Here is a 26689-nt window from a genome sequence, read left to right on the forward strand (position 1 = left end):
TCATTGTATAGAGACGAAGTTGCCAGCACTCCCAAACACCTAATTTCTTACCCATAAGTATAATATTTTGTAGACCATTATATTTTATAAGAATCCTTTTTTTTATTAAAATGAAAGCTCAGGTGAAGAGTGCTGATGTATAAATTTTAAATGTACTTTTTATGTTAATTTGCTATATAAATATTTTAAAAGAACTGTATATTTTATATTAATAGAAGGCCGTTTTCCTATTAAACTGTATCTCTTAAATTGTTTCCAATATAATAATTCAGTTGCCAAATAAATAGTTGGTACTCGCGTCTGAATAAACCGTAGCCGTAATGACATTAAAATGATACCTCATATTTAAATAATTTGAGGCCACATTTTAGTCGCCAAACTATTATTTTTGATACCCATTTCTATGGTTATTTAGTCGCCCGGTTAAATACGTACCCTAAAAAAACTTGTTTATTTGTGTAACGGTTTACCAAGGTAAATGGGTAAGGAAAACTCAATAAACCCATGTTTTACAACTTTCTTCAAAGCGGCACTTCTCAAACAATGTCCGACTATTCACAAAAATAAAGAAATGTGACCACCAGCCTTTACCTTTCGCCGATAAACACAAATAGCGGTCGGATGGGTTTGCTAGTTTATTTATTTATAACACCTGCAATTTAGGTAGTGCCGTGTCGAAGCGAACAATCGACAGTTAACCGTTGAAATGCAAACCTTTAACAATCACTAACACATTTTTGAGTTGGGCCCGAATATAAAGTTAGGTAAGGTCAATGTGGCCAATTCTTTCGGAGGAAAGAGTTCGTCGTCAGAGTATGAACATTATTTTAATTGGTAAATATATTGGTATTTTGATTGCTAAAATTAACACCAATCCCTGCGTTACTGAAGAAGTTATCATGTACGTTGTTCGAAAACGTTCGTTAACGGCAGCAAACAAACCCTGACGTGTGAAAAAATAGCTAATAAAAAAGTGCAATTGTCTTCCAGCTCTTAATCTGCAGCAATATTTTTTATAAGAGGATGTACTTTATCTACTTATAGTTACGTTTGCAATGCAGCGTACTTGCTATTGTCCTCGCCACGATACGAAAAAAGGTTTGCTAACTAAAAATATCTATTTTGATTTACCTAAATGAATATGTAGAGATAGTTTTTTCGTTGATGCAGGCGAGGCGAGTGTGGCCGATAGTTGATCACAGATCAGAGGCATCTCGCCGGACGCGCTCCGCAGCGCGCGCGGAATGGCGGTAAGGCTCACGATACGTTGTTACATGACAATTGACACACTTCTGTCCAACAAAAGGAGTTAATCATACGAGTAAATAACTGTACCTACGTGTTCGACAAATTCAAATATTATTAGATGGCATTGTTTAGGTAAAAGGTTTATACAGGTACCCGATAGGACAGCAGTTATAAAGAAGTATCTGTATAGGTACTTGTGTATAGATTCGGACGGTAGGTAAATTTATGAAACGCGCTTGCAGCTGCTATGTAAGGTTTCAAAAATGCCTGTATTCCCAAAAGGGTCAGGCAGACCACATGAAACTGCTGCTTTTTTGCTCGCCAGTTGACGCCACTGTTGAATAAGGTCCAAAGAAATAGCTGTCAAAGTCAAAGGTGACTTATAAGATCGGCGCCGAAGCAAAGTTTGAATCTCATTAATTAATTTTAAATGTGAGCGTGCACTGGAAAACGTCCCACTTTTTCGATTGCTATAAAGCCGCTTTGTCAGTTTATTCATATAAAGGTACAAGTAAATCTCGCCTTAATGGTAACCGACAAAGTGGGACGTTTTACTAAACACACTCACAAATAATAATCTTCGTACCTTATTAACGAAATTCATTTATTTATAACACTTAAATAAAAATTTGGTACAATAAGTATTATAAACTAGGCAATAAAAAAGAATAATAATAAAACTAAAAATCTAAGTCTAAAGAGGCATAGGCATAATCTAGTTTGTCAATTTTATATAATTATCATCATGTTTTTGCGCCTTTTTTTATTAATAAGTACCACTTTCAAAGCGTTCACATTAAATCGCTAAATAGGTAATCCATATTTTCGATATTTTCACGAAGGAGATCATTTTTCAACAGGCAAATTATTAAAGAAATTATAATTTCTGTCTCGAAGCCCGCCAAAACCAGTGGTAGTAGTTTTTAATTATTGGTGATCCCATTCCCATGTGCAATGTAGGCAAAATGTATAGCGCAGTGTGCTAATAAATTGAACAATAAATCTCACTTATTGTTGCGTTTTACTCACGCACCCTCGAAACGCAGTTTACTGTAAGTACTTTCACTGAGTAGGTGCCTACCCTGCTAAAGCAACATATGGACTTTTGTTGCTTTCTGTGTATTGTTGACCAAAGCGAGTCAAATTCATCATTTGTTAGGAACTAAAACTATAATGACCGAAACAACAGCATTATTTTGTAAACATTATGAAAAATAATTAGTGAACAACTACAAAAGTTTTGAGACACGTGTGACAAGAGAGGCGTTCGTTATTTTTATAACTATTTCTTTCATTCCTTTCTTTTAACGTCTGTTTTTTTTCTCATTAGACACACTGCATCAAATAACGTGTACCACACCAATAGTAGCTGAGGGAAATGCTGAATGTAGGCGAGTGCTCAATAAAAGTCTTAGTAATGAATGATAGTTCACAAGAAGGCCCACAATTATTCCGGCGTGGGCAATCAGCGGAGGAAGCTAACCCAAAATGGAAGTGGAGCGCGCGACACCGTTTCCGACAATTCGGAATCACTGCGCGGCGCCCGGCCTTCGGGCACACAGGGAGCTCGCTGCGCCGTGAATATTATTGGGTCATTCTACGAGACAGCGTTTTTTGTCTTATTCCTCTGTCCTTTTTTATTTTTGAAATTTGACCAATAAGGACATACTCTTGTGAAAATAGATTTATTTTTAGACATAACTATGGTTTTGGCCCATATTTTTGTGAACTCATTCATAAAATAAATTCATTTTAACTTTTTGGTCCAGAGGAATAAGAAATTTAGGCCCAGAGGAATAAGATAAGTCAGGATAGGTTAACAAAAATGTTAAAAAACCGTATATTTATAAATTATATATTGTACTTTTGTTCACAAAACTATCAAAAAAGTATTCTAGAATATTTTTATATTTATTTTTATTAATAACATTCAGACTGTAAATGCACTAGGTGCTAAAAAGGTCTAATTTTTTTTATTAATATTTTAAAAAAGATGTAAGTTTTTTTTATTAAGTTACTTTAAAATAAATCACTTGAAAACTACTCTTCTTTTTGAAAGTCAGTTAAGAAAAACAAGAAAAATTTAGGAAATTCTTATTCCATTGTCCAAAATCCATAGGAATAAGGGACAAAGGAATAAGAAATTATCGAAAAAAAACCAATGATTCATAATGTGTATGTACAACGCGGCTGTCGTTAATAATATGAATAGATAGTACGTAAAGCAATTAATTAAGCAAAAAAGTACATTTTTAAAAGTTACATAAATCCCAAAAAACCGAACAGAGTAATAAGAATGATACCTGAACCACGGACAGAGGAATAAGATATTTACCTTCGTAATTCCGGAGCCACGTGCAACAGCCGAAACTTCCACCTCGTACCACGTTCCGAACGCGACTGATTATTCCCCGCGGGGGAAGTTTGTCTACAATCTTCAATACGTTTACGATACAGGCGAATAAAGCCCGCACCAGAGAAATAAGAATTTTGTCGCGGACATCTCTTATTTCCTAAATTTTAAATACAAAATTATAGATAAAAAAATACTTGTTAAATTTTAGTAATGTAGTAACTAATAATGTATCCACGTACTCAATCAAAATATTCGTTAAGATGACTGAATTGAAGTTATCATCACATGTTTAGAGAAAAATGGAGAACGGACACGACAGAGTAGTAAGAATAACGGATATATTTTTTTAATATAAAAAATTACAATGACCTTATACTAAAGCTAATCGATGTCCCAGTCGACTAGAGATATAAAGTATCTCTGAAAAAAAAACCAGGATTTTAAACTAAAGTTTTCAGTGAAATAAGCCTCCGGACATTGAAAATTAGGGTCTCGGAGAATCACCCTATTGCCTTCTTACGATAAAAAAAAAAACCGGCCAAGAGCGTGTCGGGCCACGCTCAGTGTTTTCCGAATTTTTCTCGAAAATTACTGAACCTATCAAGTTCAAAACAATTTTGCTAGAAAGTGTTTATAAAGTTCTACTTTTGTGATTTTTTCATATTTTTTGAACATATGGTTCACAAGTTAGAGGGGGATAATTTCCGAAAATATGAATATTATCAAAAACCGATTTTAGTAAACCCTTATTCATTTTTAAATACCTATCCAACAATATATCACACGTTGGGGTTGGAATTAAAAAAAAAGTCCCCACTTTACATGTAGGGGGGGTACCCTAACAAAGCATTTTTTTCCACTTTTTATTTTACCACTTTGTCGGCGTGATTGATATACATATTGGTACCAAATTTCAGCTTTCTAGTGCTAACGGTCACTGAGATTATCCGCGGACTGACGAACGGACGGACGGACATGGCGAAACTATAAGGATTCCTAGTTGACTACGGAACCCTATAAACCGGCCAAGTGCGAGTCAGACTCGCCCACCGAGGGTTCCGTACAAACTTAAAATAGTTAAAATCTGAAGTTTCTCAGATAGCTCTAAAGACTGTATACAGTATGTACTAATGATGATTGATGAGTATTATTGTGTACAACGCCATCTCTCGGTGAATTCGTTAACTAATTTGCGCGACCTGTATAGTATGTTGGTTTTTCAGGGATCAATCTTTATAATGTTAACCTATTTTTTTTACATTTTCCTTCAAAATTCTTCTTTTTCCACAACAAAAAAATTATAAAAAGTAGTTTTGATATGTATCTACAATTTGAGCTCTTTCTAACGATACCCCACTTGACCTAGTAACTTGACATTTACAGTTTGCCCCCCTTTCATTTTTGTCATTTTCTATATTTAATATTAATAAATTAAAAAAAAATACCTTCAATATGTAGAGGTTAACAATGTTCATAACTATTCCAAATTTCAAATCTGCAGCATAAGTAGTTCTCGAGATGAGCAATGTGACAGACGAACAGACAGACAGAGCAGCGCCATAAGGAATCCCTTGTACCTTTTTGGTACGGAACACTAAAAACTACATTTACACAAAATAAAACCTCAAATAGGAAGCAAATGTATTTACGTTTGGTAAAAAAAAATACAAAATTTAAAAAGCAGAAGTATTATAATGTATTTTTATACATGGATGTTTTACATGTACCTATATTAAATAGTACCTACATAAGCATGCACATCGTCGCCTAGTACCCATAATACAAGCTTTGCTGAGTTTGGAGCTAGGTTGATTTGTGTAAGATGTCCCCTGATATTTATTTATTTTATAAAATCTCCATCAGATACAAGTATGCACCTATTTTTTAAACAGTTCTAAAAGTTCTGGATAGACATACTATACTATGCCATCTGAATGAAATGAAAAGAAAATTAACTTTATTTAGGAGATATTTATTTTGATATTGTATGCCCCCGACCTATACTAGTTCTGCCGAAAACGAGAGCGGACCGATTGGCCGCGGCGACAAAGCAGAGCGCGGCATTCATTACCCGTCTCTGCCCTCGCCTCACTTTCCTACTTCGGTTTACCCCCAGCTCCACTGTGCTCATCAAGCCCTTAAAACAAAAAGTGCTTATGGGCTGAATTACTTTAAAAAGTAAAATTAAATTACTTGAACATATTGGACCTACATAAATAGTATGTAGATACTTATAGTTTTTCCCCTCACTAGCTCGGAAACACGTGTTTTGTCCTTTAATACCAGCGGGTAAAAACGCATTTTATCCACTAGTGGGTAAAGTAATTTGACCTTTAATAAAGTCAAATTAACTGCTTTAAAATTGATAAAATTAGGTGAATCTAGTAATAAAGATGATTTACCAACTACTTGGAAGCAGTGATAAACGCATTTTTTACGTTATAGTTTCCTCACGAGGGGAAAAGTTTTGTGTTACACTCGGGTGCAAATGTATTTTACTTCTCGTGTGTTAAAAAACTCGCAAGTTCAGGATTCTATAGTTGAACCACGAGCGAAGCGAGTTTCACTTACTCGTTTTTCAATTCCACACTCGGCGTTAAAATACAACTTTGCCCCCTTATAACAAATAACTATTAAGAAGACGAATTTCTCAGGTGCTGTAAATAAAACTTTTCACTACAGATGGTGTTTTTTTACGCACTAGTGCGAGAAGTGGTTCATTATATGCCAGGTCGAAACTTCGGAGGGCCATCTGTACTGAAGAACGTCGTACGATACACGTGCGAAAAAGTTCGAATTTTCTTTTCCTTTCTTCTTCTTCCTTTTTTACGCACTCGTATCGTAATGTACTATTTCTTAATCGATTCATAAACTTAATTATGTATGTATATCAAAAAATGTATTCAGCGTTTCAGTACATATGGTGCTACTTTATCGCACTGTGTGTGTGTGTGCAGACATAAAGGTCATGTGCTTATGTCAAAACTTCAAAGGGCCATATTTTCTGAAAAAGTCTTACCTACAATAGATCATCATCATCATTGGCCACAGCATCTTTCCAGATGATAGTTGCAGCACTTGCAGCGATTAAGTAAGAGGTAGGTATTCTGAGTAGGCAGTCTACAGCCTACATCGGTTATGATGGCTGTACAAGCTAATGGCGGATCGGCATTTTTTGCCGCATCGATCACAAATGTGCCTTGACTCCTGGGGTGGTCCAGCAGCTCTACGGAAACGCTTTTTCGCTTGAGTTGGTCCAATCAAAGCTCGTCAAGCTTTACCATACCCTCCCTCAAGCTACGACGCCACTCCGGTCTCATCTCCGCACGTTCCTCCCAGCTATTATTAGGTACACGCGTGCAAAAAGTCCTCGTGTCGATTTAAAACACTCCCTTTGGTCGTGTTTTAATTTATCGCTACTCATTTCGAATTTCCTTTTTTCCGCACTTCTATCGTAATATACTGATTAAATCGTACCTGTTCCGAAATAGAAACCAATAACAGACACAGACGGTCAGAATAATAGGTCAAAATTATGCATTTTCTACAATATTTAAATAACATTCTCGTCATATTATGACGGTTCCATTTTAGGGTGTCTTGGCTATGTTAAGTAACTGCAAGCGTCATTGCACAATAGATCTATGGTATCCATTTTTCAGTTTAATGCTATTTCATTTCGACAATTTCAACAATACCACCTGTAGCTTCCTCTGTTCTCAAACACAATTGTCCACCAAAACATTACCTTTATTGGCTACTGCAAACGTCACCACCGTCCTTTATCTCTTTGTCCTTTGTTCATACCAAAGTAACTCTAAGGTAAAAATTTATGACCGTTTATAATTTTGGTAGGCAGCATAGTTTTGTTCAATGTCGGTGCCATATTAGAACAAGTCTTCCTTATGACCACCTTGCACTTCTGGGAAAGTTATGCACTTTGATACATCCAGCGTAAAATTGAACAACTACTGGTATTTTAGTCTATTGTTACCGTGCATTTTTTTTATCTTAGACATAGTAGCGTATAAATTTGTGATGTCTTATATTCGAAAGAGCACGAGTCTCGGCAATGAATAAGGTACGAATACTTTTTAATTATTAACTTTTAAACAAAATGTTTATAGCTAAGCTACCAAGTTTGATGGCAAGAGGCTTGATGGAATGACGTCGGTGCCTTGGTCCATCCCGCTCGCTCCTGGTTTATGATAGATTTAACCTCATTTTTATGGTTCCGTACCTCAAAAAGGAAAAACGGAACATTTATAGGATCACTCGTGCGTCTGTATGTCCGTCTGTCACAGCCAATTTTCTTCAAAACTACTGAACCGATAAACTTGAATAATAGTATAATTATAAAATAACGATTCGCGAGTGTAACGGAAGAGAGAATAAGTGCAGCCGCCCTAAATTACAAGGACAGTATACCAACACCACGGTAAGGCCGGCTCATCAACAAACCATAATTTTATTTTTTTATTATAATTTTACGTTTATGAGCTAAGCTCCCGCTGGTCCTTCAACACTTGGAGCATGGGTTGTCTGCTTGAGCTTTGTCTGGGATGCTAACCTATGTAGATACCCTAACTCCATCCCTGTGCTGGTGAGACTGCATCCTCGGCTGAAAACCTCAACGTCGCAAGTAAGTCATTTTCGGCAGTAAATAAAATAAATAAATATTATAGGACTTCTTACACAGCTTGACTGAGTCCCACGACCGCAGCTTAGCAGGCAGGGTCACTAACGCTCAAAACCTATTTCACAGTCGTGAAAAAAGGACTGTCCCTTCCTTACGAAATAGGTTCTTCTAATACGTCTGAAAAATGTAAGTAAGCGATTTCGTCTGATAATATTGTGGGACATGGCTAACAAATTGGCAGTACGAGTATGTTCTAGAGCAGCCATACTCAAAGTGTGCTCCGCGGATCCCTAGGGTTCCGCAAAGCCTCTCTGGGGGCTCCGTATAACCTTTGGTTACCTGATATGCAACTTCAACACTCTTCCATAAAACCAAATATTCACCAATTGTTAAAAAATGTTTCATTTTCACATTAGAATATAATGATTAGATTTTACTATTATGATTACCTACTTATTAAAATAAAGACTGCAATAAACTATTATTTTTGTTTATTTAATTTAAGGGTTCCATCAGATATTTTGCTTTCTAAAAGGGTTCCATGGGAAAATAAGTTTGAGAACCGCTGTTCTAGAGCCTTAAGGCCGATAGTCCACTATCATATGTTTATAGAAATATGATCATAGGCAACATGCCGTCCTTTTTCTTCACGTTGGAGAAAAAGGGAGGCATACAGACCCTATGATCATATTTCTATGATAAACATATGTGGACTATCGGCCTAAGGGTTTAATTGAAGTAGCAGTCATAAGTAGTCTGGTGGATTTGCATTGACAGCCATCTATCGACACAGGTTTAAAGATATTTAGAGCCTCCGTTTTGACTATTTAATTTAAGCCCCTTAACCAAAGAGCAGGTATATGTTACATAAGTATGTCTTACCTTTAACTAAAAACAATTTTTTAATTGGTAAAATATTATACCTATAAATCCATTGAACTCGTTTATCTCCACTTACTGCAGTTTTCGTCCAAATACGAAATTAGCAAATAATTTACAAATGTTTGAATATGGTAGGTACTTTTTCAAAATATAAATTCTATACCTATCCTATAGATAATAAATAGATAAGTTGTTTAGGCAACAATGATTGCAATTAGTACGGTAAAGAAGGTTTTATATTCAAATTTTGTCGAACTCCCGCTAGGCCAGACGGTAGACGGAAAGCTACTTCAGATGTTCAGTACTATCACAGTGACCATAATAATAGCTAGTTAGGCCTTCTATTTATATAACCGAGTATCACAAAGACATGCATAAGATTTTCTTGATGTTTCCGTGGTACATTAAATTTATTTTCACTACCATATCTATACCACACCTCGGACACTGGCGATCTAATATATGAAAGAGGCGCGTTCCTATTAGCACGCAGTCTAAGCTCGTGTAGGTGAACGCGTACTATGCTTGTATGAGTGAAATATGACAGGTCGACTGTTCGTGTTTTTGACAGGCAGTAACTGTGAGGTAACCGAGAGGGGGTGGGCGGCACTTTCAGCGGGGAGCGGAAGTGGCCATACTGTACGATAGTACTCTTTATTATACTGCCTATACGGAGTTATATTATTAATTTATTATACATCTAGCAGTATTATACTGCCATCTATAAGTTTGCACTTTACACACCTTGTACGAGACCAAGCTGTCGCCGTAATCGGTCGCTACCGACACCTAGCGGCAGTACCTGATACGTTTATTACAGCGCTTGTAGCAACTGGTTGTTTCGTTATAAGGTTATAACAATCGACCAGAGATGGCGCTTTAGTGTGTCTAAACTAAAACATGTAGACAATATTTATTAGAATAGTCTAAATTATGGTCAGGCTCAGGAATACGCTGTTAAGACGATACAGGAGGGGTTAATTCTCCATACAAACACTCGACTATTTCCTCCCTGGTTTTTGAAGATAGAACACTGATTTTTTCAACACAGTTTTTTTATTTTATCTGTGTCGGACCGTTTTGATTTTTTTTATATTGTTATTCAAAATTTCCTAAAACGGCCTTGTTGATTATAGCGCAAAAAAAGTTGTGGTATTCAGAATTAGTAATAATTAGTCAAAAAAACTAAACGGTCCGACACAGACAATTTCATTGTTATTCAGGTTCTGAAATTTCGTTACGATTGATTATTTTGAAGGAGGAAACAGTCGAGAGCGGAACCTCGATTTTAGTTTTCTTTGGCAATATCTTTTAACTGAGTTGTTCTGAATGGACAATTTTTTTTCGATAATATATAACTACAATTCCCAAATTGAAAGGGGGGCTCCTTTCCATTTTAGCATTTTCGCTCCTGTATCCTGTAGCGTCTTAAAATCTTCACGCTTAAAATCTTCGGGCTTCGGGCACAAACATTCACGAAACGCTCGTAGATATCTATCTCTATCGCTCTTGCGTATTGGCACGACAGAGCCCGACTACCTTTCGCGGCGTTTCGTTTTCGTTTCGCATCGTAGAGATGCCATTCGGCTACGATGCCTGGTATAATAACTTTTCCAAGTTCAAATATAAAGTAGAAATTTTAGAAATCTTCATATGGCTGCATCTCCTAAACCGCGCATCGAACCATATAATCAAGATTTTGTATACCTAAGCACTGAATAAGCTAGCTATTAAGTTAGGATAGAAAACAGTCAAAATCATCATTTTTGGTTTTATTATTTCATTGCATATTTTAGGTAAACGCACTATACCTAACTGTTCCAAATTACAAATCAATAGCAAATTTACACACAAACATACGGACAAAGTCGCACCATAAGCATTCCTTTTGATATACTAGGTAGTTCACTAAAGCATAAATTAAATATAACAAGATCATACCATCCCCTACATTAAAATGCGACCGCCTACGAACGCGCTTACACTCCACCACACATAGATGGCGCCACAAAAAAATGCCTTGTTGCCACCAATTATTTGTAGATTGGCATTAAGGGTCAATTCCGAGCCGTAAATTTATGTCAAAAGTGACACTTAACGCCATCTACAAGTATAATCGAAAGCTACAAGACATTTTTTTTGTGGCGCCATCTATGTGTGGTGGAATGTAAGCGCGGTCTTAGGCGGTCGCATTTTAATGTAAGGGATGGTATGATCTTGTTATATTTAATTTATGACTAAAGCCAACTTGGCGAACGTTGACAGCTCCACAATCTGCTACCGTACATACAGTACACCAATTTTAGTGCAATCGTATAATAAAACTAATGAATAATTAGCTGCATCTACATCAGTAACAATGAAGATTCTTGCAGCATTGTTTGGGATGAGTTGTCAGTTTATCTGGTATTATGTAATACGTAAGGCTTCAGATAAATATTGCAATAATGTGATTTGATAAAATTATTTAGACCGCCTCCTGTAAACAAAAGTTACATTGCTGCATACTGATACGTAATGAGCGGTAAAGTGAATACCTGGGTGGGGCTTTCCACGACCTATCAAATATTATAAAATGTCGGACGAATTTCGAAATGTCAGCGTAGGTATTTTTTAACCCCCGACGCAAAAACGACTGTCTATTTGTGTGTGTGTGTCTGTCTGTGGCATCGTAGCTCCTGAACGGATAAACCGAGTTCGATTTTTTTTTTTGAAAGCTGAATTATGGGTGTTTTAGCCATGTTTCATGAAAATCGGTCCACTATATCGCGGTCGGGGTTTTTTCTAAATTTTAATTTAAGTTATAATACATTTAGTTTAAAATTAAAAGGTTATTGCTTCGCGAGTGTGATGAAAAACATTGTGTATATCAATCACTGTTACATACGTAGCCACTGACCACTTTTCAATTTATAATCTTTTTTGTTGTCACAGCATTAGTTAAAAATATTTCTGTTAATGGGCCTGAGTTCGAATTCTAGTAGGGGCATATAGTGAAGTAAATGGCAAATTTATCAATGCATTCATAATTTCGCAGCTCACTGTACAGGGTGAGCCAGTGATTAATTTCCTTTTCGTCTCGACCTCATTTGTTTATTTATTATAATTATTATAAAGTGTTGGCATACAACAATAACATACCATATAACAATGGTGTCATTTAGAATAAAATGAAGCAAATCATTATTCAAAAAAAAAAGTCGAATTGAGAACCTCCTCCTTTTTTTAAGTCGATTAAAAATGGTGTCTTACACTACACGGGAAGACAGCAAGTTTTGCATCTGAGCCTTTTTTTGAAAACAATTTATTATAATAAATGTTATTATATTGTTGATATCGAGACAGGGTGATAATGCTTGGCCTCCAAGAAGCTGTCCTAACTTAACGCCGGCAGACTTCTTTTTGTTGGGTTACCCGTACTTGAAGTGTAAGTGTACTCCAAAAATCCGGCAACCACAGCAAAATAAAAGGAGATTATTCGCCAAGAAACCAATATCCTCACAACTTTAACTTTGACTTCCATCTTTCGTTTAAGACTGCCACGGACTCGGACAGACTGTCTCGATTATTTAATTTTTAAGGTGCGGTGCGGTGCGGAGGGGTATTGACTAATTACTGTTTGTAATTATTTTTAGTTAAGGTTTTAGTTTTTTTTTAGTTTGGTTTTTTGACATGTTTTAATGCAATCAATAAATGAACTATAGTTATTTATTTACTTGTCTAAATACTAAATATACTTTATATAATTATGAACACACAAAATTTGTTTTCATTTTGAAAATGCATTTATCACTGCCCCACCCTGTGTGTTTATGTGGTAAGCTCATATTATTATTATTATTTGTTCCCGAGTCTATTACATACAATGAAAATTATGAAAGTCAGTTTTCAGTCAAGTAAGAATTTGTCGGTTATACTGTGCTTCAGGTAGAGGCGGTCAATAACGCGAGATTAAGGTTACCCCTGGGGCTACAACCCAAATCGGGTCGTAGCTATGACGACTGATTCCAAAACATTCTCCCGTAGCACGGTAGCCTCTTTGTCAATCGTTTTGAAAGGAAATTTCTGCGTTGACTTTTAGGATTCCGTAGTACAATGACAAAAACTTGGCGACACTAACTATTTGCTGTTACTTCTTGCATTACAGTTGCAGTGTGGTCTCGTATAATAATGAAATATATGTGTATGTAAGTTAAGTACATATTGTAAATATCAAAAATGCATGGGTTAAATAGGAATACAAATAACAATATTTTTGAACCCTTTAACTATTTTGACGTTTGTTCTAGTTATTCGATTTTAAGCGGCAATTGTTATTGTAGAGATGCGTTTTTGTTTTATGTATGACGGCAAGTATTTTGCCGCTACCGAATAAAGGGTTAAAAAAATCCTGTTTTTGTCATAAGTACTCGACTTGACCTTGAATTATTTCATATCCAATGTTGAAACATTGCGCATTGCTCGTGTATGTACGATTATCATACGAAAACAGCGAAAACCTCATACTGAACGTATTATTAGATTTTTCCCCTCACCAGCTCGGAAACACGTGTTTTGTCCTTTAATACCAGCGGGTAAAAACGCATTTTATCCACTAGTGGGTAAAGTAATTTGACCTTGAATAAAGTCAAATAAACTGCTTTTAAATTGATAAAAGTAGATGAATCTAGTAATAAAGATGATTTACCACCTGTGGAACTACTGGAAGCAGTGATAAACGCATTATTTGCGTTGTAGTTTCCTCGCTATAGTGAGGGGAAAAGTTTTGTGTTACACTCGGGTGCAAATGTATTTTTCTTCTCGTGTGTTAAAAAACTCGCAAGTTCAGGATTCTATTCTCGAACCACTCGCTTCGCTCGTGGTTCAACTATAGAATCCTTTCACTTGCTCGTTTTTCAATTCCACACTCGGCGTTAAAATACAACTTTGCCCCCTTGTATAACAAATAACTATTATTTTCAAATTAATAATTTTTTGATTTTCTTTTGTATTTAGGTATACCTTAATACGCTTCGACGCCTTTGACACAACAAATAACGCAGGGAACAGAGTACGGAATACTACTGTAAGTTGATATCATTAAGAATAGGTATAAGTAAGAGATCAAACGAAAGATCTTAATAAATGTTGCTTCTGTGAAAAACATGTCTTTTGTGGTATTAACTACAGTACAATTTTTTGATGTTAAATGATCTTGTTGACTTACTTACTTAAATTGTTTAAATTAACTTGATACCTACCGTTCCCAAGATAGGTAATCGATCTCTGTAGACAGAGAGACGGACGGACTGACAACAAAGTGTATTAAGGAGTATAAGAAATCTGTAGTATCTAATATTAAGTTACAGGTTATTTAATAAGATTCACCACTCTATTGACATATTTATTATTTTTCTTTATGTATCGTACAATAATACGATGAACATAATGAATGACCCAATATTACGGTTTAATTCGTTATGGAATGTCTAAGTACAATCTCAGAATTACTATTATATTATTAATAAATCCGCTATTTTATGTGTCCATACTACCCGCAACTTATAATCAACACCCAATGCCGTGTAAAATATTAAAAGAGTTCTACTATCTGTGGAATTTACAGGTAGGACATATAATCCGACGACACTAATTCGCTACCACATAAGACTGGAACCGACTACTGGGCATTCGTAACAATCAGGCTAATACGAGTATGTTATGCAAACAAATATTATGTTTCGGGTTCTTTAGTCATATTTAAGAATTAGGAGCTATTACTACAATATATACATAAAAAAGATAACTGGTTCTAGTAGATCCTACTATTAGCATAATTAAGATGTACAATTTTCTATGCGCCCATTCTAAATCGCTTAAAAATTAACTAATAACCTTTATACATTACGGTGCACATTTATTTTAAAAATATGAGTTTTATTTATACATTCACCGAAAAAAGTAAACTGGTTTCACGGTTTAGATCAAACCATAATAGTACTACCGATGATACTATCTTTGCCATTTTCGACTAATTCCGAGTATCCAGACTCATCAGAGCAGGCACTGTCGTTGTCCCCTGAATTTTTAAAAACGTCCGTTTCCGAACTAGAATTGAAACTGTCAATATCAGTGCCATTGTTAATAAGTGACCCAAACTTGCCTTCAAACTCATTAAACACGGCGTCTATGCGTAATGGTGGATACGTCGATCTGCGACGGAATGAACTCTTTTCTCCGATCGGCACAAGGTTGACTTCATTTTGAGTTTCAACTGCACTGGAACAGCCGCCCTCATTGCCGATGCATTCAAAGTGTTGTGTTCTTTCCGACGCAGCAATCTTCTGTTCGCTCTCTGAAGCTTCCTTAATCTCATCTTGAACGTAATGCGATGGCAAGGAGGACGGCTCAGCGTCAGAATTCACCGTGCTGGCCGTCTCACAGCCAGAAGAAACTGATCCGTCGTCGCTATCCGTGACGAGGAAGTTACTTTGAGATAATAATTGTAAATTTCTGTTCTGGCCCATGCAAGTCGGATTATTAGGCAATTCGCTTGATTCGGAGATTGATTCTAAAGTATGCGTTCTTTGTTCCTGTTTCTTGGCTTCATCTTGACTAGCTTCGTTATCGCTTAAATTATTGTTCATATTTTTTTGGCTTTCCTGCACAAGAATGTCAATTAGTTGATCCGAGACAGGGCCACTGTCCGATTGCGAGCGTGTCCTGTGCATGACGCTCGGGCACGATAGTTTTCGCGGGGACTTTAGGCGTTGTAACATTGGCGAAGAACAATAACTCGTGGCAGAATCCTCCGACAAGGAATTTCTTGCCCAAATATTACAAATGTTTTGCTTGGCATTCATTTCCGCTTCCTCTTCGTCCTCCTCTGAACAGAGTTCTTCAATAGCACCAAGCTTGGGAGCGGATTTTGATCGTTCTAAAGGCGGACGATAGTTCATTGCACCGACGCTCAGAAGAATTTTTCTTCGTGGCATGCTTGGATTATCATATACACTATTAGCAAGGCTTAATCGGGCGTTTTGTTTTGATATTCGATCCTTTTTAAATTCAAGAAGTGCTTGTTTTACTCTAATTTGGAGTTCTTCTGTGATCTTCTTTGACACAATTTCTTTGGCGCATAGAACGGCGTGACAACGTAGCTCATGTTTTAATTTTTTCCCCTCGTGTCGATATACCCAGCAAAAAAGTTTAGGGTAATGAGGAGGACTGGCACAGTATGTGATTCGGTGGGACCAGTATTCAGTGAGACCGTGTTCTTTGGTGACGCCTTTCAGACCGGAATTAGAAACTGACAATTTCATAACCACGTCAGGCTTTGAAGACTGCTGGTAGTTCCGCCACAAGGTTGCCAGAGGCTTCTCGACGCAGCTTTCTCCTGTAAAAAGAGAAAATACTAATTACATTTACGTTTCAGATACAGATATAGATTTTGAACTGCAATGTCGGTTCTATTTTAAATCCAAGAGTCTGGTAGATTGGTTAAGGTAAAATAGTTTACGCTAAAAGTTTTAGGTTGAAAGTGCTATCTATTCGATCTTACTTTCTTTGATATCCGTTTATCTGAAAAAATGTCTAAGCTAACTTTGCATCGATTTGACTATTACTAATGAAGAAATAAAATACAGTAAAATTTTGAAGTTTAGTAAATCACTACATAGTATAAAACATAGTCGCTGTTTCTGTCCCTATGTATGCTTAAATCTTTAAAACTACGCAACGGATTTTGATGCGGTTTTTTTTAATAGATAGAGTGATTATAGAGGAAGGTTTACATGTAGGTATAGTACCCATGCGAAGCCGGGGCGGGTCGCTAGTTAGAAAAATAAAACAGAATTTGTTACATTTTACTTTTTCCTTTTTGAGGGTCCTGGTTCTGCATCTTGATGGCACAACTCCTGTAGTGATAGAAAGTCCACTTGAGTTGTATTTTACCACCAATTACTGTGGAATAAACTACGGGAAGGGAAAGCGCCCACGCCAATTATTAAGATACTGGAGAAGTGGTATTCCCAGCAGAAGAACGTAGTAAGATGGAAGTCAACTCTGTCCACAGCCAGCGGGCTAAACTGTGGCGTGAGACAAGGAAGCAGTATGTCTCCAGCTCTCTTCAGCGTGTACATGGATGGGCTGTCGCAGGCTTTCACCAGTACCGAGGTTGGCTGCTCCATCAATGGGCAAATTATAAATCACATCGCATATGCAGACGATATGGTCCTACTAGCACCATCGGTGGGAGCTATGCGTAAGTTACTTGCAGAATGCGAGAGATACGCCAGCCAGCATAACATGAGATACAATCCGGACAAGTCTGAATTTATGCTCATGGAGGCAGCACATATGCCCACACATGTACCACCTCTTTTGCTTGATGGAGTTCAATTGCGGAGAGTACACGAAGTCAAATATCTTGGCCACATCTTGTTGTCCAGTTTAAAAGACCAGGAGGACATAGAAAGGCAGAGGCGAGCCACCGCAGTAAGGTCAAACATGTTGGCTAGAAGATTCGCCAAATGTAGTGACAGCGTAAAAAGACAGCTGTTCCTCAGTTTTTGTACAAGCGTGTATACTGTCGAGTTATGGTCCGACTACACCTGCGCGGCGGTGAGAGACCTGCGCGTGCAATACAACACATACTATGTACTGATATTTCGTTAAACGGAGAATACTATGATTCGGGCACGTCCACGACAACGCTCGTGAGATTGCATCGATGTAATTGACCCTCAGTGATATGCTTTAAAAACCAGTCCGTACAAGAACAATTTCGGAACAATATGATTCAATTAATTTTAGGGTTTTCTACTCGTAAATATTTTTTTCCGCCAAGCGGCGTTCCTGAGCTCTTTCTGACCGTAAACTTAACTTACTAAATAAATGTTGATTTGATATACGCAAATATGTGTCTGAGTAATACTTGAATAGCCCCCAAATAATAATAATTCGTTCTCCGCTACGCCTCCTGTAAATATATGTAAACTATCCCATTTAGCCATTACCATCCACCGATTATTTCTGATCCAGTTATACTAGACTTATGATATAATCCTATTTTTTTAAATAACTGGCACTCTTTTGGTCTTAAATGAAAGCTAGTGAAATTTTATTTTACAATTTATGTAATAGCCTGAGTTGTTTTGCTGATATCAGTCTCAAAATATGAGCAAAACGAATATTTTCATAGAAAGGGGAAAAATGCTCTTTTTTGACGCTTCATATCTCAAAAAATATTTGACAGACATTGATAAAAAGGATGTCAAACTGTTTGGAATTTAATGCGCTTTCAACATTACACAGCAATTTTTGACCAAAAATGCATAGTTTTTTAATAAAACGGCAAAAACCAAAAAAAGTCTGATTTTTTTACTTTTTTTTTTAAATTACGAAGTTAGCACACCATTTTTTTGCTTGCAAAATATAGTCCTACATTCCCCCAAGGACCCCAAATAACATACCAAAAATGCAGCTTTACATCACACTTTGTTTTTTTATTTCTCTTTTTGACCAGTGTAAATTGGGCGGTCAGTAGCGCTTCATCCGCCGTGTCGGCAACATGCCTAAGTGCTCCGTAAAAAAGTGCAAAAATAACACCTTATATACGTTGAAAAAGGATGACGTATCGTATTTCCGGTAAGTAATTGTTAATAATTTTATAATGTTATGCATTTGTGGTCAAAATGGCTTCCTAACTTACAAAAAACATTTATTTTCTAGAATAATTAAAGTAAATTCCTTGATTTGGTCTTACGCAGTTTGTCTCTTTCTCTCGCGCTATACTAGTAATGAGCGGACGGCGACAAAAGATGGATGAAGTGGAACATAGTTAAAAATGGAATGATGGAGTCGCTAATTTATATTTTTTGTAAAAGAAGCCTATTTCATATTAATAATGTATGTATTTATTTATTATTATGTACCAATAAGTCTGAAATAAATGATTTCAATTCAATAATATTAATACATATCTTATAAATTACTTTAATTATAAAAAGAAACAACCCGGGAATAGCAAATTCGTTTTTAAGTAATAAAAAAGCTTTTTATTCCAGATTCCCAAAACAAGACGTTGAAAGGGAAAAATGGCGCAGCTGAGGAGCGGAGAGAAGATTTACCCAAACAAAGCTTTGAAAGAAATTATACGTAGAATAATAAATTAATGTCATCGTTCAATTCTTCTTTGTTTTAATAGCTACTTAATTCATATTCTCCAAGTGCACCCTCACACACACCACATACAATCCCTCAACTGTTTACCTTCACATAATCGCTACACATACACTCACTACACGCACACGCACACACACACACATATGTTATATATATATATATACATACCTACACACACACACACACACACACATATATATATATATATATATATATATATATATATATATATATATATATATATATATATATATATATATATATATATATATATATACCTCAGTTGAGGGTGCCCTCTATTTCGCCTATCATTAATTCGCATAATTAGAATTCGCATAACAGATTTGGCATAACATAATTGTTCATAACATTGAATAAGCATAATATTAAAAATGCATAATTCTTATTTCGCATAACAATGAATCTGCATAATTGAAATTTGCATACTATTATTTCGTATAACTTAAATTATTCTAAAATGAATTGCCATACTTACTAACTGTATGGAGCAAGCGATTGGATCAATCAGGGGCTGATTTTTAAATTTCGAGCGCTCGATTTTGAGTGTTTAATTTTATACTGTATCACTTATTAAGCATGAAAAAAATAGGGGTAAGTAAGGTACAGCGGGGCAAATCTCGAGTGGGGGCAAATGTAACTGGTCAATTTCTTCCATGTTTTACAATGTTTGCATTATTAAAAAAAACTGTTTATTTTTAAGAAACATACATGCATTTATGAACTTATGTGCTAATCTTAAATTAAAAAGATTATTTGAGTTAAGGAGTGTTTATTTTATTTATACATTACTAAGTGTTTTTCAGAAAATAGAGTGTCTACCAGTTATGTAGTATGCGTGTTCAGTGGGTACATGGAATAATGGAAATAGTGTAATAATTTAAAAATGGATTAGTTACAATTGCCTTTTAGTCTAGATTTGCCCCACTGTACCTTACTAAAGAAATTGAAAATGGATAGTATTTAAATAGGTAATATTATTTCATCGTTCAGATTTTCGCAGATCGCACGTGCCAATACTGATACACGAGCAAGCGGAAGATTCCAATATTGAACCGCGAGCGTAGCGAGTGGTTCAAAAAGTGGAATCTTGAGCGTTGCGAGGGTTTCAAGGCACATTAACCTTCGTACGGCACGTTAAACATTGCCACCGAGTTTGAAAACCAAAATTTTCACCACCCCAACATGAACAAAATACTGGCTATAAAACATCAAACTAAATCAAATCCATCGATTACTTCAATATTTATGATTCAAAATCATCATTTATAGGTAAAATTCTATCAGCTAGCTAAGACATCAAGTTAAAATTTGTATGAAATTATTTTGCACTCTTGTGGATAAAATGCAATTTTCCTATCTGTTTTCGAACAGAAAAGTAAGCCGTTACCCGTTAGTGTGGTGAAAATATAATTTTCTTGTATGCCATTTAAACATTCTACGAAACAAAGTTATGCTTATTATACTTATACCAATTTATCGTTATAACAATTTACATTATGCGCATTAGCATTATACGAAATCTGTTATGCGAAATAATGATATGCGTATTAAACGTTATGCGTAATAAACGGTATGCCAATTCATATTAGGAGTATTCAGTTATGCGAATTAATATAGACCCCTCAGTTGACTCTATTTAATAATGCAAACATTGCAAAACGTGGAGATATTAATCAGTTCAGTTGCAATTGTCCCCCAGTCCAAATTGTCCCGCCGTACCTTATATATTTTTTTGTTTGAGATAATATCAATAAAAATATCGTACAGTAAAAACTCTCGATGATTTTAAATAAAATGTTCAAAAACTAAACTGCAAGAGGTCTACGATTGAGCACTGTTTTAGTTAATATAGTAAGTAATAACAAACGTAATTTCCGTTTCGCTTTGTGTCGAAGTAATAAACATCTGTGACTAATAACTTCAAAACAACTATGTTTTCCTCATGAGTTTACGAATCTATTTAGTAACTTAATTAGCATAATTATGACCTAACTAATATTTAAAATGAAAGAGCAACAGATAATAAGAGCTAATAAGGGATATGGGATATGGTTAAGGGATATGGTGGAAGTAATAAGGGATATGGTTTAAGAAAATTAAGACCTAAAACCTAAAATTAAGAACAGGAAAACACGAATTAAAATAATTAGTTATCACGCTAATGTATTTACTTAAAGATACATATAAAAATCTTATTTTTAATCGTATTTGCATTCATTTCAATATATGTATTTAAGTCGTTTTTTTGCCGGTTACCTACATATGTACATTATATTTATTATTGCGTGTACAGATAATTAAATCAAATGACATTATTTGAATATTGAAAGAGACTAGGGAGATAATGGAAATGGAAACATCACAGAAGTGAAATTACTGTAAGTTAATTTTATACGATACAAATTCGTATTTTAAGTATCAATGCATGAAATCGCAATATTTAACCAAATTCCTCCAACATATAACTCTAGAAGTCCGGAGTCGTGTTTATAAAGTTACTATTATTATATTTGCTTACTATTTTCCTATTTGAGTACATTTGTTTTCCTACCATTACGGCATTATTACCCCAATTACTTGTATAGTTACGAGTACGTTTAGGTCGTATGTATTTAAGTTTTCAGTACAGGTGGTGCTTTTTTATCGCACTAGTACGAGATCTGAGTAATTTTTTGTCAGGTCAAGTTTCATCTGTAGGTACTAAATAAAAAACGTCGTACGATACACGTGTGAAGAGGAAAATCGTAACTCGTGTCGATTTAATAAACATAGCCGATTTAAATTTATCATCGCCACTCGTTAAATACATAAAAAGGTCATTTACGAAACAACCTACTTAGCAGTTATTACTTAGTTATGTATTTTTATTTCACAAAAAGAAGTGTCTTTTCGGGTAAAAGGCGCAATTTCATCCCTTGATTATCGATCTCCTACTTTTTACATTATGGTAAATAATTCTCATTTTACTCTATTAAGAAAACACGTCCTTTGCAACAACGGAACTGACCGACACATGCAAAATACACACTGTTATAAAGAATATTTATAATTAAGTAGTTTCCACGAGTTTCCACCGTACTGACTCTGATAATTGAAAGAATCGGACGTTGATTTCCTTAATTTAGAAAAATTAAAGCACATCCTGATTTAAGGTATGAAGCTATAGATAAAAACTTTTTAGGGTTCCGTAGTCAACTAGGAACTCTCTTCTTCTTTTGTTTCACCAGGCCCGTCGGTCTGATCGTCGGAGGATTTGCTCTGAAACCTTTTGTCATACATAGATCTGCAGTTTGGCATGGTTGGCGAGTAAAATACCTATATCCGACAAAGTAATAAAATTAACTGCTTCACTACTTGAGTGTGAGATGGTTTTGTTAAATCTCAGTTGTGGTACGGTAACCGGAGCGGTGTCTTTATTTCCGTGTGCACATGATATTGTGCAATCGACGGATTACCTCACTGGCGTGTAATGCCCGCAACACACCGGCTGGCCGTCGCAACTCGGCTGGTTGTGTAATAGCGGCCTTATAGTAAGGGAGCCCAAGAAGGGATGTTTGGAGTTTGGAGTTACTCGAGCGCGTCTGTTTAACTCCTGATTAATATATGAAAGCTCGCCATCCACAGGAAAACCCAATAAAATAGTAAAAAAAATCATTTATGCTCTTGCGATTTCTTTATGCTCGCTAAAAATAACACATTATATAACATTTTCTTTCTACCACATGAAAAAAAAATGAAAATTGTTTTATTTCCTTGAAAGGTTTACAATATTGCCATCAGTAGTTGGGACTCCCTTTAGGTAAGTAAACCTGTATTGGGATGCCCCGCTCCTCCATGACTATCCCATAGAATCTTTAGAATCCAATGGTCACATTTAGCATCGCCGGCTCCGGTCCTATTTGTACCACATGTCCCGCTGCAGCGTGTCTACACACTGTGCACTTTTAAATATAATTACGCCGATGATATGGTTTACTTTTCCTTATAAGGCTGTAGGAACCAATCGGAACAATTTTCAAGTTATACGAACTTAAGTATATGAATCGGTTTTGATCACGAAAGTGTTCACTTTTATGTCACTTCCCATGTCGTCAACAAACTAGTGCAATTAAGTCCTAGAACTGAGCACACGCTTTGATATTCATTGAATGCAATACCTAGCCTAGAGCATTTCTAACTTAGCAATAGCATATAAGTTGCAGTTTTATAGCTATACAGTGTGAGTCGAATTGTTTTAGCTATTAAATGATAAAAATATAACTAAACGAAGTAAAAAAGGATACTTCAAAACCCAGTCCTACAGAGTCGCAGTAACCTTCATTAATATTACTTTAAGGCTACACTCGATAATAAACAGTTGCGATCAGCTTTCATTGAATAATTTCAAATTTCAAGATACCACAAACGCTCACTTATGTCGTGCAATGAGTCATTGAACTGTCAGTACAGGGAAATAAATCTTAGTAGTGTGCGATGAGAGTGAAAGCTGCAAGCAGCGGCTCCGGCGTCCGTCTGCCGTCTGTGTCGGATCAAGGACTACACTACATTTACTCTTTTTCACCCCAAACCTACACTGTGTAACAAGGTTTACATAATATAGAGTTAAATAAGAGTCTGACAATATAAATAAAAAAAACCGGACAAGAGCATGTCGGGCCACGCTCAGTGTAGGGTTCCGTAGATTTCCGTATTTTTCTCAAAAACTACTGAACCTATCAAGTTCAAAACAATTTTCCTAGAAAGTCTTTATAAAGTTCTACTTTTGTGATTTTTTCATATTTTTTAAACATATGGTTCAAAAATTTGAGGGGATGGAGGGGGGGGGGCACACTTTTTTTCCCTTTAGGAGCGATTATTTCCGAAAATATGAATATTATTAAAAAACGATTTTAGTAAACCCTTATTCATTTTTAAATACCTATCCAACAATATATTTTTTCCACTTTTTATTTTTGCACCTTGTCGGCGTGATTGATATACATGTCGCAGTAAGATAGATAAAGCCGTTATATAGTTATAACCCTAGGGATATAATTATATGTCGTAACATAGTTAAACGAAAGCGATTAATTGCTATCTTACTAGGAATATAACTATAATACGTTACTAGTTTAGTCATATAGTTATATGACTGGATTCAGTTTAGTGAAATGATTGTAGGCAGGAGTGCGGCAGTGCGGCGGAATTATAGTTATAACCCTAGGGATATAATTATATGCCGTAACATAGCTAAACGAAAGCGATTCCTTACCATCTTACTAGGAATATAATTATAATACGTTACTAGTTTAGTTATATAATTATATCACTGGATTAAACTTAGTCTAGGGATATAATTATAATACGTCTCTAGTTAAGTAATATAGTTACATTACTGGATTAAGTTCAGTAGTATAATTGTAGCAGTGTAGTGCGTGGGTGCAGTGGAGACGGGGGCGGGGCTTACCCGCTACCACAAGGCAGTCGTTCGGCATCGGTTGTCGTTCACGTCACGGTTGCGTTTTCGTGCATAATTATTTATTGAATTTTCGCCACTTTTTCTGTGATATTTATGTTACGGCATATAATTATTTCCCTAGGGTTATAACTATTCCTCCGCCGCACCGCCGCACTCCTGCCTACAATCATTTCACTAAACTGAATCCAGTCATATAACTACATGACTAAACTAGTAACGTATTATAGTTATATTCCTAGTAAGATAGCAATTAATCGTTTTCGTTTAACTATGTTACGACATATAATTATATTCCTAGGGTTATAACTATATAACGGCTTTATCTATCTTACTGCGACATACATATTGGTACCAAATTTCAGCTTTCTAGTGCTAACAGTCACTGAGATTATCCGCGGACGGACGGACGGACAGACAGACATGGCGAAACTATAAGGGTTCCTAGTTGACTACGGAACCCTAAAAAGAGTAACGCATTTGACACGCGACTGACGTCATAAAATGGCATTAAATTCAAGAAGCTGCTTAAAAGTTATTCAATCATAACTTCTAGTCAAATCCTATGTTGTTTATTTAAAATTGCCGACCAATCTGCGTAGGTAATACGTGCCTATGCTATTATTAGGCGTGACATTCCCTATTAATTTGGTCAATGTCAATTCTATCTCCTACGACGGACGAAATTTATTAACATAAGCACGACATGATGATCGATCCCTTTTTATGTCAATAAATAGTTTTTTTATCATAAGATTACGAACAAATCTCTAGGTTGTTTTGTTTAAGATTGAATCTCAAACAAAACAACCCAGGCTCCTTTAATATGATTAACACCGTCAGTTGAAGACACACAATTAGCCATGATCCTCAAACATAACATTATGTCAATCATACCTACATTAGAATGTAACCGTAGATTAAAAAAACCAATAAAAGCAGTGGTAGCCGAGTGCATAATATGACATTGACGCCTGACTTTCAATCGGGAGGTCACGGGTTCAAATCCTAGTACAAATGAGTTTTTCGAAATCTATGTACGAAATAGATTTTGATATTTACCACTCGCTTTTCAGCGAAAGAAAACATTATGAGGAAACCTGTGTAGGTACTCGTATGTACCTACATCTGTGAAGAAGTTCAAAGGTTCAAAGGGCTTAGCGTCATCGGGATTATAGCCCAGCAGTAGGTATATAAATAAATAATAAATAATAAGGGCTCAGCTCAGTTATTGTTTTTAGGGTTCCGTACCAAAAAGGTACAAAAGTATAATAGGACATAGTTAACCTCTACGAATACGAATTGAAAGAATTTTTTTATTTATTAATATTAATTATAGAAAATGACCAAAATGACAGGGGGCAAACTGTAAATGTCAAGTTACTAAGTCATAAGGGGTACCTATCGTTAAAAAGAACAATTTTTTGTATTTTTTTTTGTCGTAGAAAAAAAAGAATTATGAACAGAGATCGGAGAGTTGGGCGTCATTTGTATGACGTTTCCGGAATAATGAACCTTAGTTGTTAGAATGACGCCCAGTCTTCCGATCTCTGATTATGAAGGAAAATTAAAAAAAAAAATAGTTAGCGCAAATTAGTTAGCGAATTCACTGAGAGATGGCGCTATACACAATAATGCATCACTGCACCTACACTTTTAGTCAAGTCTCAAGAGTTATATGAGAAACATGACATTATTTTAAGTATTGAAAGTTTGGATACGGAACCCTTGGTGGGCGAGTCCGACTCGCATTCATTGTTATACTTAAAAGTGTGGGCAATGAATCTGTGTGTTGATGGAATGTTAATGAGGTGGCATCAGCTCTAAAATTGGGATTAATGGACGCCAACTGAATCTTACACGGACAGGTTAAACAAATTAGGGCTAAATAAAGCTTACTCTGACCATTCGTTCATTTGTCATT

General features: G+C 35.7%; 2 protein-coding genes across 2 annotated transcripts in view; both read right to left on the reverse strand.

Moving 5' to 3' along the window:
* Positions 1-26689, reverse strand: part of LOC125241956 (ichor) — a 122930-nt gene that overhangs the window by 58577 nt on the left and 37664 nt on the right. The window lies entirely within an intron of this gene.
* The window catches only part of LOC125241955, a 49801-nt gene continuing 37607 nt past the window's right edge, over positions 14496-26689 (reverse strand). Inside the window, exon 2 of the mRNA XM_048150670.1 lies at positions 14496-16500. Within this exon, the coding sequence (XP_048006627.1) occupies positions 15089-16500 (1412 nt within the window). The 3' untranslated portion in view covers positions 14496-15088. The remainder of the gene's footprint in view (positions 16501-26689) is intronic.

This window comes from Leguminivora glycinivorella, chromosome Z, assembly GCF_023078275.1.
Source record: "Leguminivora glycinivorella isolate SPB_JAAS2020 chromosome Z, LegGlyc_1.1, whole genome shotgun sequence".
Lineage (NCBI taxonomy): Eukaryota > Metazoa > Arthropoda > Insecta > Lepidoptera > Tortricidae > Leguminivora > Leguminivora glycinivorella.